Below are 13,484 nucleotides of genomic sequence, written 5' to 3'. Positions count from 1 at the left end.
TTAATAATTCTGAAAAGCAATGGTTATCTTCTCTCAGTAATTTGCTTTGGGTCCCAAACAGGCTGGTTGAAATAGCTCAGCATCGATTCCCACATTATTTTGCTACAGAAGAAAAGCTGATTGCAATGACAAACAAGGTTCTTGTCTATCAGGAGCTAACCTGTGATAGCGTACTAAAAAGGTAACCATTTTCTCTCTTGGGGGCAGCACAGTCTGTAAAATATTTAATATAGAATATGGAAGCAAATGAATATCTGGGCCTTTACTGTTATATTCGGATACACACACACACATACATATACACATATGCACACATACATATACATATACATACAAAACAGACACACACACACACACATAGCTTACACAGACACACACACATATGAATAGATATAAACAATATAGTATATCTCCATATCCTTAGTGAGTGACAGTCTGCTGAAAAAAATTCTAAAAAAACCCTGTTCCATCTTATTTTTTTGACTTATAGAATGTAGCAATATTGAGGATTTTATATGTGGGGGAAGCACTTCCTGTAGGCATTTTTTAAAAAGTAGGTATTCAGGATAGATTGTTATTTCACGCCTCTCTTAATGTGCAGTGTCATTTCTTTGTAGGACTTCTTATTACTTTTATTTAAATTTCAAAAATATTACAATTAGCATTTCTTTTTAAAAAAGAATAATATAGTACAGTATAAAACCTACAGTATGTGTAATAATAACATTATATATTGTATTTAAAATAAAACTTTATTTATAAGATTTGTAGGCTGCCCCAAAGTGTAGATAATTAATCTCTTATAAATATAACAAATAAGGAAAAATAACAAATGAAATAATATATTAAATTACCTAGAAACGAAACAATAACAAAAAAAACTTAAAATGAAAAAACCTGCATCAAGCTAGAAAATCAAGATAACAAAATAAAAGTCTAAATTTCTAACTTACTACTTTTTCTAATCTATGCATATAAAACTCAAATATTTTTTTATTTCCATTTATTTATCTACGTAGCTTCTAAGATAACATTATTTTATTTAATTTTTTCCAAGTTATGCTTCAATTTTTAAATAATGAACTTAAACCTAGATTTGTGAGAGCCTTATGGACACTGTGCTTGGCACATAAACAGAATTCTGGGCCAAGTAGTAATATATCAATTTTAGGAATACATTTTCATGGTAATAGTTTTAGCTATTACAATTGATTTGGGTAACACCCTAAACATCATTATTATAATGATTAACAGAAAGGAAGTATGTAGAGAGTGTCCAGGATGATAATGTCTAAGTTAAAATTATGATTTATAGTCTTGGGAGCTTCATCACTGGATAAAATTATATGAGTACGAAAGACAAGATGGAGTTTTCTCTGGGCGAAAAGCAATAAGAACAAGATGATTCATGTTGAAGATAGGAATATTCATGGATTACTTTTTGTAGTAAAGTGGAAAAATTTCTAGTAAAATACCGAATTATGAAGAATTGGCCATAGGATCAAATGAGTCTCAGTTGATTCCAAACACAAAACTCAGCTCTGGAATGACACAATAAAAAAATACATCCCCCCAAAAAAACCTGAGCTCAAGTGCAAATATAATGAAAGATTACACAGGGATCAAGTACTCTAAGACTCAAGATCACTAGAATGAAGTTGTCAATAATTTGGTTCCTGGTAATAATAGGAAATCTCAAATAGATTTTTTGTGTTGAAATTAGCTGACTGAACTTTTTCAAAAGGTATAAATTTCAGATACTATTGGAGGAAAACAACTAAAAGGACAGAATATACTGGTGGTATTAATCTACTGATCATTCTTGAAATGAGAACGTTGCATGATTGGGCCACAGTACTGGCTAACAAACTGGACTGTTCAGCTTAAATATCTCTGTGATGTGGACTTGGCAATGTGGCTTCCATTAATGTGTACCCACAGTTCTATGGTAGGAATTCCTTTTTAAATTAGTCACTAGAAGACACACAGTGGTAGAATGGTAGTAAGTAATTGAATCCCTTGTTAATATAAAGGATCTTTTTTGTGGCAGCCTTCAAATCTATGTTCTTATTACTTCCTTAATAAATGTTATTCTTTAGTAAGGTGCCAGAATGATATTAGTAAAACTTACAGGTCATGTGTGCAGATACAGCAGTTGGACATTTCCGTAGTAACACAGATAATATGCTATTCATACACAAACAACTGCATTTCAAAATGTACATATTAAAATATAAAAGCAACAAACATTTGCAAATGCATATGCCAAGGAAATACACTTTCTGATATTGACTCCAGTTACCTGTTGGACAAGGGGGTGTGATGACTCAGCAGTTAAAGACCCTGAGCTTGTCAACTGGAAAGCTGACAGGCCAGTTCGAGACCCAAGTGCCACGGAGCAGGGTGAGCTCCTATTACTTGCCCGAAGCATTGTAAATACAAGTAAATAAATAGGTATCATTTTGGTGGGGTGGTAACAGTGTTCCATGTGCCTCGGCCTATAGTCATTCTGGCCACATGACCATGGAAATGTCTTTGGACTATGCTGCTCCCTTGGCTAAAAACTGGAGTTGAGAACTGCCCCCTAGATTCAGATATGAGGGGCGGGGAAACCTTTACTTTTACTTGGACATGCAGAAGTGTGTGTGTATGGGGGTATTGTTTATTTAAACTGGAAACCTTGGCTACACATACATGCATTCATGTGCAGATGTGATGCTTAATTTACCAATGTGAAGAAATTGAGATTGTTTCAAGGCAACAAAGTATCTGTGCACACATAGCAAAGTTTATAGCATAATTATGCAATAAAGTGCTACTTGATTAAAAAAAATATTATACCAACATGTCCGTTTGTTTATGAGCAACAACTTCAAGAATTCCTTTTCAATTTCCTAGCCTAGTCTAGACTTAGGATTTCCTGACAATCTCTCTTTCAGTTACTAATCAGATTCAGCCCTGGTTCGGCCTTTCAGAATCAACCAAGATTCATTTGCAACTGGAATCTAGAAAGGTATGTAGGTATTTGTACCAAATTCTACAATTACTACTTGGCTTATTCTTTTTTCCAGAATTAAATCTTTGGAAGAAGAAATAATTTCTAAGAATGTTAAGCTAATAATAGTTGACTCAGTTGCTTCAGTAATCAGAAAAGAATTTGATACAAAGCGTCAAGGTAACCTGAAGGAACGAAGCAATTTATTGAGTAAGGAGGCTTCAATATTGAAATACTTGGCTGAAGAGTTTTCAATACCAGTAAGTTTCTTTTCTCTATTTTTCATATGTGAAATATTTTTGTATTTCCAGTGATTTAGAATGTCTGAAAACCTACTTGAAATACTGTAATATAGATTTTATTTTAAAAAAATTGCTTGGCAAGAAGACCGATAAGGTAGTTTTTCTCATGTAGAAGAAAGACTAATGTTTGATTTGGTTTTCTGATCACAAGATGAACAATTAATGCCATCCTTTGCAGATTTGCCCAAGGATATTAGTATCTCGTGTTCCCATTCCTTAAAATTAGCCTTTTGTTGATAAAGCAAACCTCCTTGTAGAAATAAATTGTTGGATTATATTCTGAAGCATATTTGAGATTAGATTATTCCACCATGGGAATGTTTGTAACTAGTCTTAGGATCAGCCTATATGCTACATGGATGGTAGTGCAACAGGAGATTCTCATTGGCAAATTAGCTGTCTTCTTTGTGAGTTTGCATCATTAAGATACTACTTGAGGTATTTCAGTGAATAGTCCTCAAATCAGAGATCCCTTGCATTTTTTGAAAGTGGACTCTGGTAGGATAGTACCATGGATTTAAAAGAAAACCCTGAAAGTCAGGGTTGTAATTTCAATTTAACTTGGAAAAAAATAAACTTCATTTACATATTTCACGTTGCAATTTTTCTTAAATCAACTCATAACATGCATCTCATGTATTCAGATCTTTAATTCAGATCTTTCTGCTACTGGTTACTTACTGTTGTTTTGAAACACTGATATCCTATTAATCCTTCTATAGTTGAATTGTGGTAAATATAAATATAATACAGTATTGTTTTTAAAAGAGTAAGCAATCAAAGCACAGGGCAGAGATAAAACAACTAGAAACCATAACAATAACAGGGTCTTTGAAAACTTTAGAAATGTAACAGAGAGGAATTACATGATAACATTCAGAAAGACAAGAACATAGCACTAGGTTTGGATCTATAAAATATTTGTATCAATTTTATTTAAAAACAGTATAGAACTTCTAAACAGTTCAACATAAGACCAATCTAAGAACATTCTGGATGACATATTTCTAAATGCTATTAATGAAAAGAGAGAACTGCCAGCATTTTGATAAACTAAACTGAAAAGTGCATCACTCTTGTGAGGCCTTAGTGAGTTCCTAATGTGATAAAAATTATTATTTTTCAGAGAGATAAAGTTACTATGTCCACTGTCCATATTTGCTATGGGAATTTAGTAACTAAGTTGCACTTCCCAATTCAAGGATGATGCACAGTTTGGGGCTCTTTGTGAACCCACAGCTGCTGACAGCTGTGGTCAGGAGGGCTTTTGCCCAGCTTCATGTGCTATGCCAGTTGCACATTTTCGTCTGCCTTCCTTTCAATCACTCATGCCCTGGTCACTTCATGGCTTGACTACTGCAATGCTGTACATGGAGCTGCTCTCGAAGACCAACTGGGTTGATTTTTTTTTAAGATGAACAAACAACAAGGGCTCTCACTTTGATGTTTTTAGTGTGAATTGGGGCGTGGATGAGGAGAAGGCTCTGTCTTTTTGGTCCCTTCTGCTACTTTGGGTTAGCATGTTATTATGTTGATAGTGTCCCATTTTTGCCACCAATTGTCCAGTTTTTAATATTAAAATGTAAAGATATGTTGGATTTCTTCTTTTTATACAAAAAGTTTCATTACTTTTTAAAAAAAGGATGAGATCATCTATATCAGGAACCTCTTTTTATCTTTAAGTATTAAAATTTGAATTGTCGGGGTTTGGAATAGCTCTGTCATCTATGTTTATAATCAGGGACAACAACTTAAAAAAAGAAAATTACAAAGAAAAAAAATAGTTCTAGGCACAGCATAAGATGGTGCAGATCTACTACAAATGTCTTGTTTCCAGCCACAACCTAAGAAGAGATCCCAAGTTATTGCCAGTTACGAGAGTGTACTGCAGAAATAATATAACTTCATGATCACAGCCTGAAAGGAAGAGTGCAAATTGAGGATTTAACAATCCAAGTTTATAATTTATACAGAGAACTAAAAACAACTAACACTGCATAGGAACCAGCCAACAATCTATTCCAGATTTTCAACTAAACATTTTGACTGGTTCCACATAAATGTAAGATTCAGCAGTAAAGAATTATTTAATTACAATCTTTCAAATAATATATAATTCGTTAAAAATTATTGTCAGATTTATAGATTGCAGCATATTATGTTAGGAATCAGAAGCAAATATCTGGAGCCAAACTGATGATTTGTGCTTCTTTCAGTAAAACTACCCAAACTGTCAGATTGTATGTTTGTGGGAATAATATAAATACTAGAAACTGGATTAAAAATTTGTTTCCTTAGTTTTAGACTATAATAAAGATGTATGTTTTCATAGGCTAATTTCTAGACCTTGTCAGGTGCAAGCAATCTGAACAGCTCAAATAAATGGTCAAAGAGGTTTCTTTATTGATGAACATTAGCATACAGGAATCTCACCAGACTGATGCCTTCCCTTAAAAAAAGACAGATACATTCCTAATGCCTTGACTTCAAACACTTTCTACACCTCCGGCAGCTCGAATGTCTTTTAACTCTCCCTTATCAGGGGCTTCTCCCCTTCAGCTGGTGGTTCCACCATAACCATGGTCAATACATGTAAAATATTGAAGTATATCCTAGTTTACATGAAGTTTATATTTCTGAGATTCCAATCACTGGAATTCTTAAATTCCTATTTGATGTATTGGACAATTTTCCTCTAATAATGGTTCAGTTTTATATTCAGATAGAAATTCCTTTTCTAATATAGATCAGTTGGATACATGATGCCTGGAAGTTTACTGCTCAACAGTGCAGTGATGCAAGTCCCATAACTTTAATCACTATCTGCGGATAAGCCAGGAAGCCCTTCCCAAGAACAATGTCTCTTGTGGTGATGATTTGTTGTGGGGAAGCACATAACATTTAGTTTTGTCATTTTCTTGATCAACATGAATAAATTTGATTTGATTTGATTTGAAAGTATAACAAGCTAAAGAGCTTCTATAAAGAATTTTTATGAATTTTGTGACCTTCTCTTATATTACATCAACATAAACCAAACCCTTATGCTGTTCTGAAGGATTGACAGTTTTATTTATTTTTAATCTGTGCCTGTTATATTACTTATAATATAATCCAGACATCAGTTAATGAATCATTTGAGTTTCATAAAAACAAATCCATTCATCTCAGTTGAGTTCAAGTTGCATGATTTTTTTTGAAGTATATATGTTGTGTATGATGAAACAGCCACTAGATGGTGCATATTTATTATGCAGCTAAATCCTGGTCTATTACAAGAGGATGCTCAAGACTTTCCCTTGTTTGGCAAGCATTATAATGGGAATTAAAAGCTTTGGTTCTTTTTGTTAAAATAAAGCTAACACAAGGTTTGTCTAATTTCCCACAATGCTGATGGCCCTCTTCATTAGAGCTATATATCGTGACTATCCAATCAGGTTGAGCACATTAGCAAGGTTTGATTAGTTCTTCATGCATTCATTAGGATGCTAATAGAATTTGCTTCACAGTCATAATCTGCTTTATTGGGGCCTATATTTATGAGAATCCTATTTATATTTAAATGAATTGCAAGTAGAATTTTTCAGACCATGATGCTTAATATTGTAACATCTGAAGCTGATGAGACTTTTGTGGAGGGAGAATGTAGAAGGTAATTTTAATTGTTAAATAAGTAAAGAGCACTATGTTTTAAGAAACTCTTCATTTAGTTGGATTACCCAGAATGTTATGAAGAATAATAATTTAATATTAAAAGATACAGATCTAGCAGCATGGTGACCTAATGGTGAAGACACTCATCTCCTACTCAGAGGTTGAGAGATCAATCCTAGGTAGCAGCAGAGGTTTCTTTCCTATAGCATAAAGAAAAAAATATCTGCTGCAAACTCGAGAAAGGCATCAGGAAGGGCTTCCAGTCTGTAAACGCTCAGGTCATCCAGTCACTCCAGCTCTACCCTGAATGGGGATTACAGGGTCATAAAAGAAAGGTTGTTTTTAAATTAAAAGACACAAATCTATTGTGAGATAAAAATGCAATTAAAAGCATTAGTGTAAATCAATAGAGGTTCTAGTGCAACTGCTGCACCCAAAGTCTAGGAATAACCATTGTAGTATCTTCCAGATATTTTGGGCTAAAGCACTTATAAATTGTGGCCAGCATGGCTGCTGGTCAGGGTGATAAGCCTTGTATCTTAGAAGACCTCAAGCTGTCTACTGCTGTTTTGTACACAATGACTGTTTTTAAGATTTTTTTGCAAATATTTTTGGGGTAACTGGGTGAATTAATGTATATCACTTTATGTTTATGTTGAAAAAACATAATTCATTTGTGAGCATCCTCAAAATGATGGGTTTTAACCTGTAAATCCAGAAAGGTCATCTTCTGCCACATGAACTCAAATGACCATTAAGATTGACCTCAGAGGCCCTGCTTTGCATCCTTCCATTCTAATAAGCAAAGTGTTATGGTTCCGGCTAATGAAACATTTCAAAGAACTTCCAGGCATTTATTTTCCTAAAAGTCTTTTATTGAATCAAAATGTCGGCACAGACACAATGGAGGGATGCTAGGATCTAAGTTCTCTTCCTCTGAGCAGTTAAATTATCAGCATGTTCCCTCCCTAAATTAGCAGTCATATCTCACATTATCCAATTAATGTGAAGGTCAAATGTTTTCTTCCTCTTTCTTTCCCCGGCTTTACCCCCAACCCCCTCTTCTGCTCTGTATTAACCCCATAATTACCAGACAATTCTGCATATTGTCAAAAGCAGGAATATACAATATTTGCAGCGTTGACACAAAGTAATGGCTGTTCACAGTGATCCAGCTGTAATATCCTGTTAGTAGAATTGCTTTTTCAGACAATATTATTTCAGAAGTAATTTCTGGGAAATAAAGGGAAACTTTCTATTCTTATTTTTTAATTTCAAATTCCATTGTATTTATAGCCTTGATTGAAAAAGGACTGAAACTTTTTAAATAATAATAATATTTGCTGTGCTTATTCCAGAGCAAAGGAGACATCAAGCATTTGTTGGTTGTATCCAGGGAACGATTTTAATTCTTAAAGAGCTTAAGAACAAATTCTTATTTTCAAAAATTTGGGGGCATTACTGTTTCACCATCTACATAAACAACCTTCCACTAACATTTTGAGTTTGGGAGAATGTTTATATTAATCAGTAGGAAGAATTCCTTCCCTGTAATTTTATTTTTCTGAACCCATTATCTATCCTGTGATATGGACAGAATATAATGAAGAAGTTATACAAGGCATAATTTTGAAACAGTTTATTATATTATGTGCCTTGTAATCAAATATTGTTGATCTATTTGATTAAAAACAATTGTGTCATCCTGCTCTTTTTGTCCTAAAGAGAAACTGACTTGCTGGGTGGCTGAAGTTTGGTCTTTGATTTGTAATAAACAGAATGCTTAATATGGCTGTATGTAAATTGCTGAAAAAAATTCAATTTGGAAATCTGTAGATGATCTCTTTTGGCCATGGTATTGTTGATGGAAATTAAAGCCCATTTCCTTTTGAAGTTTTTTATGTTCCATCAGACTGCTTTGCCCAATTTACATCTTTCAGATCTTCTGTGACAGTAGTATTGAAATTCTGTTTATTGTATAGGGAATTGATTATAAAACATTGGTTAATCAAACCAGGAAATGATAATTGTGCAATACTGTGGAATCTTATTTTTTTAAAAAATTTCATTTTGAAAGATATGGCTAAAATTTTGTATGTAAGAAAAAGATTTATTTGCCTAATTTTGTTTCTTTTGTTTCTCCCCAACTCCCGGTCTGTGGACCAGTACCGGGCTGTGGCATGCCAGCACCAGTCCACACAAACAAGGAAAGCCCCATCCACAGGATGCAGGCAGCACAAAAAAAAACACGCGCCCTCCGGTCCGCGGAAAAACCTCTGTCCACGTAACTGGTCCCTGGTGCCCAAAATGTTCGGGACCTCTGATATAAAGGACATTTTTGTATATGTGCCTTTGAATCAGTGTTGACTCCTGGCCATTCCCTGGACAAGTTCCTGCAGTGTTCTTGATAAAGTGTTTTGGAAGTGGTTTAACACTGCCTGCTTCCTAGGGCTGAGAAAGAATAGCTGGCCCAAGCTGGTTTTGTATCTAAGGCAGGTCTAGAACTCAGTCTCCTGGTTTCTACAACACCATTTTGCGATGAAATTGTTTCACTTTGTTTGGCTCAGATCCCATTTCATATTTTGTTTCCAGTTGTAGAAACTGCATGTTATAAAGCAGAAGAATTGAAATAAGGTCAGAGAAAGGCATTGAAAAGATTAGAAGCTGAAACAGAGGGACTGAAGGAGCTGAGCATATTTAGCCTCAATAATAAGAGGGGAAAATATAGTATGTTTTAAATACTTGGAATGAAATCTCACTTAACAAATTAATGACTTCTCTATCATTCCAGATTGGAAGATATGAAATAATAGATGTAAATTAAGGTTGGCAAATTGTAGATAGAGGTATAATAGATTTCTCTGTGCTTGACTTACTGAAGCATCAATATTTATGATTGATAACTGCACTCAAGACTCATTTTGTCAGTTTTATGAATTTCAATATTTATCTACACACCAATAATTTGATTTTTTTCTATATTAGTCTGAATAAAGCAAATTTATTTGGAATTTAAATTTCTGTTCAAGAGAATTTCTTAATATCAAAGTCTCTGCTAAAAATGACCAAGAATTGATAATAAAATTATATATGATATAATCCAATAATACTTTCCCTCTTACCTATGGCTATCAGAAGAATGAATTATTCAGAGAATAGTGTTCTATTATCTACTAGAAAAGTTCCTACCTTGTTCTGTTACTGAGAGTGATTGCCACTATGTCATAAAGAAGAGGAGACTGTGCATTGTTCTGACGACTAACAATGGTAAATTCTCAGCAAAAACAGGGGCCACGGTGGCTCATGTGGTTAGAACACTGAGTCAAAAGACCATTGAGAGGTAGACAGGTTGACAGTCCAACCTGAGAGCATGAGCCATGTGACAGAATGAGCTCCCATCAATTTGTCCCAGCTCCTGCCCACCTAGCAGCTCAAAATTGTTCAAATGAAAGTAGATAAATAGGTATCACTTTGATGAAAAATAACAGGGACATGCAAGCTGCCTCCTAGGGCATCCCCTGGACAATGATGATTTCACTGTCTAAGCCTTTTGACCCATAAGAACCTTGGTAGGTGCTTCCGACAAGAATGTAGTATCACAAAACATCATGACATATTTGCTTCATAGAAAAGTCTAGGAAGGATTGCAGTTAGACTTGCACATCGCAGGGTTGCTAAAAAAAAAAAAAATCAGTTTGTTGAAAAAAAAGCTTTCCAATTATTTCAGAACTTGCCAAAGCTGTTGAGATTTGTTTTTCCAAGACTGGATTGGAATTCTATACCAGCCTAATAATTGTATATGTTTCAGAGCCAAAAAAGACACCATATATCCATCTGCATATGTCTTTTTGGCTTTTGTTACTCTCATCTCCTTACAGTATTCTTTTAGAACAGTGTTTCTCAACCTCAACAACTTTCGAGATGTATGGAGTTTTGTTCCCAGAATTCCTCAGTCAGCATGCTGGCAAAGGAATTTTGGGAGTTAAAATCCACCTATCTTAAAGTTGCTGAGTTTGAGAACCATTGAGTTTTAGATTATAGAAGTTGCTTTAGCTGAAATCTGCATGTTCCTTTCTCAAATTGCATGTAGCTTTTATGAATGCAGTACTATAATAAAAAAGCAGAGATGCCAACAAATAGAGGGCATCCCAAGACTTCATATGTTTTTTGTTTCTGTGTTGGTCTATTTATTCAATTAATCCATTGCATTTGGAAACCAGTTTTTTTGTGAATTGGAAGTTTTTGCCCTAAAACTGCATTTGTTTTTCTTCCTGATTCCTGATAAGCTACTCTTTCACTGAATTGCAGGCACTGGCAATAGTGCGTTATACCTTGCTTTACTGTTATTGAAAATGCAGCATTTTATCAGTAAAATATTAGAAACTTTATATTTTGACAAAATAACTAAAGTCTAGGTTTTTTTTTCTCAGAACACATAACTGTTCAGAGAAGCCATGTTTCATATCTTTTGATTTTTTTAAAATATAAAGATTGATAAGTTGGGATCATTAATCAGTGTAGTAGTGTACTGTACAGGTAGTCCTTGATCTATGGGAGCTTCTTTGTAAAAGTAACAGTTTAGTAGTTGCATATATACTGTACTTAATGACAGTCATTCTGTGTTGGACAGAATTGTCTGAAAGGCAATTTGAAATCTTAAATGATGATCAATTTTCTGAGTTATGCTTCCTAAATAAGATTTCCATAGAGCAGGGGTCTTCAAACTTGGCATGCGGGCTGAGGAATTCTGGGAGTTGAAGTCCACAAGTCATAAAAGGGCCAAGTTTGAAGACCCCTGTCATAGAGGCTTTGAAACCCTTTGGTAAGTAGAAAGTAAAAGTTTCTAGGAGACTTGTAAAGTATCATTCTGTTCCAGATGAAATAATTAAAAGAAAGGAACTGGCACACTCTGTTCCTGATTTTCTGCCTTGCATGTGATTTTGTTTAATTAACAAAATGAGCTTTGAATCAACACGCTGTCTTTGTAGGTTGCTCAACTATTTGTTAGTAAGGCTAGATAAAAAAAGAATTCATCCTTTTTCTTTCTTTTTCAAATTCACAATATAGCATGATAAAGTCTTTTTCTTACACATTTAGCAGTTGGAGTACTGCCTTTTAGCTCCTTGTCTGGCTTTCCTTTTTAATGCTGCAATTTTCAGATTGGCTCAGTTTTATAATATTTCTTTATTTCATGTATTTGTGCTCTCCGATTATTAATTAGCTTGATTATTTAAATACCTTCTTTCACTTCTCTTAGCTTTCATTCTGGAAGACATTTTGCATACTGAACATACAAAAGTAGGTGCCAAAAGCACAAGAACAAAATCCATAATCTTGTGGTATTAGGAAGATAGAGAATTCTTTCCACTTAAGGTGGCAGTTCTGTAATTATGAAAAATATGTTTTACAATATGATTTCATCATTCCTGAGGATTTATGTTGACTTCATCAGATGCTTGAATGCCTAGGAAAATTTCAAAGGTATAGAGCAGGGGTCCCCAATCCCTGGTCCATGAATCAATACCGGGCCGCGGCATGTCAGCAACTGGATCGCACAAACAAGCAAAGTCCCATCCATGAGATGCAGGCAACACAAAAAAACCATGCACCCTCCAGTCCGTGGAAAAAACTCTCTCCATGGAACTGGTTCTTGGTGCCCAAATAGTCTCTGGTCTAGAGTATTAATGACTATTTATTTGTTGTAATAATGAAATCAAGTCAGTCATCTGTCTGTCTGTCTACCTATTTCCTTTATTCCCAGGAGTTTAAAATAGACAATGAGAAATAAGTTTTAAAGATGAGAAGAGGCAGGTATGAATAACATGTGCAGATGAGTATATAGAACAAATAATAAGCAGATAAACTGATGGTACAGTGAAAAACTATGTTGCATGAAGGGATTTGAAAAAGGATGAATCCATAGCCCCATGTGTATGTTTAGGAATGGAATTATGCCACAACACTGATAGATAGCAGCATTTTTAAAAAGAAAAATAGAGTTGGAAAATAATTCCAAGCTTTAAAGCTATTTCTTAATATGCAAAGGGTGGGGGTTATTTCTTCAAGGTTACCACTTACTCATATTCATGGCATTAAATCATTCTTTAACCTCAAATTTGACCCAGAAGTATCTATCAGGACATTCCTTTTGCAGTTTTGAGATGTCTGAAATCTTTTACAATGTTCATGCACAATAAGTTGGAAGGAGAAGATAGGATGTTCAGTGCAATTTAGTAAAAAATATCTATTAGAAATGGCAGGCTATATCTCCATTATGCATAATTGTTGGCAATAAACAAAATGAAACCTGCATACTAAGCATAACTAAAAAATGCAAATATGTATGACTTACATTGTATCATTATTTTATTCACTTTGGCCCTTAACAATTAAACAAGGGGAAAAAAATCAGTGTGTTGTTCCTAATCACTCTCGTTTATAATTTTTATAATGAATGTTTCTATTATGCAAGAGAGTAACTTTATATTTCATATTGAGCCAAGTAATATTAGAACTATGACAAAGATTATTCA

The 13,484-nt window shown here is 34.2% G+C and overlaps 1 protein-coding gene across 8 annotated transcripts in view; it reads left to right on the top strand.

The window, feature by feature from the left end:
- Nucleotides 1-13,484, top strand: part of RAD51B (RAD51 paralog B) — a 289,276-nt gene that overhangs the window by 16,436 nt on the left and 259,356 nt on the right. For all 8 annotated transcript variants that reach the window (XR_005554698.1, XM_039326853.1, XM_039326857.1 and 5 more), the window contains 2 exons: nucleotides 62-181; nucleotides 3,072-3,255. Coding sequence is in view for 7 of the 8 variants with exons in the window: in XM_039326853.1 (XP_039182787.1) it covers nucleotides 62-181; nucleotides 3,072-3,255 (304 nt within the window). In the remaining variant the exon portion in view is untranslated. The remainder of the gene's footprint in view (nucleotides 1-61; nucleotides 182-3,071; nucleotides 3,256-13,484) is intronic.

The sequence above is a fragment of the Crotalus tigris genome, unplaced genomic scaffold (genome assembly GCF_016545835.1).
Source record: "Crotalus tigris isolate CLP2741 ecotype Arizona unplaced genomic scaffold, ASM1654583v1 scf7180000024346.1432988, whole genome shotgun sequence".
Lineage (NCBI taxonomy): Eukaryota > Metazoa > Chordata > Lepidosauria > Squamata > Viperidae > Crotalus > Crotalus tigris.
Note: the sequence above shows the minus strand (reverse complement) of the source record. Positions and strands in the feature narration are given on the sequence as shown.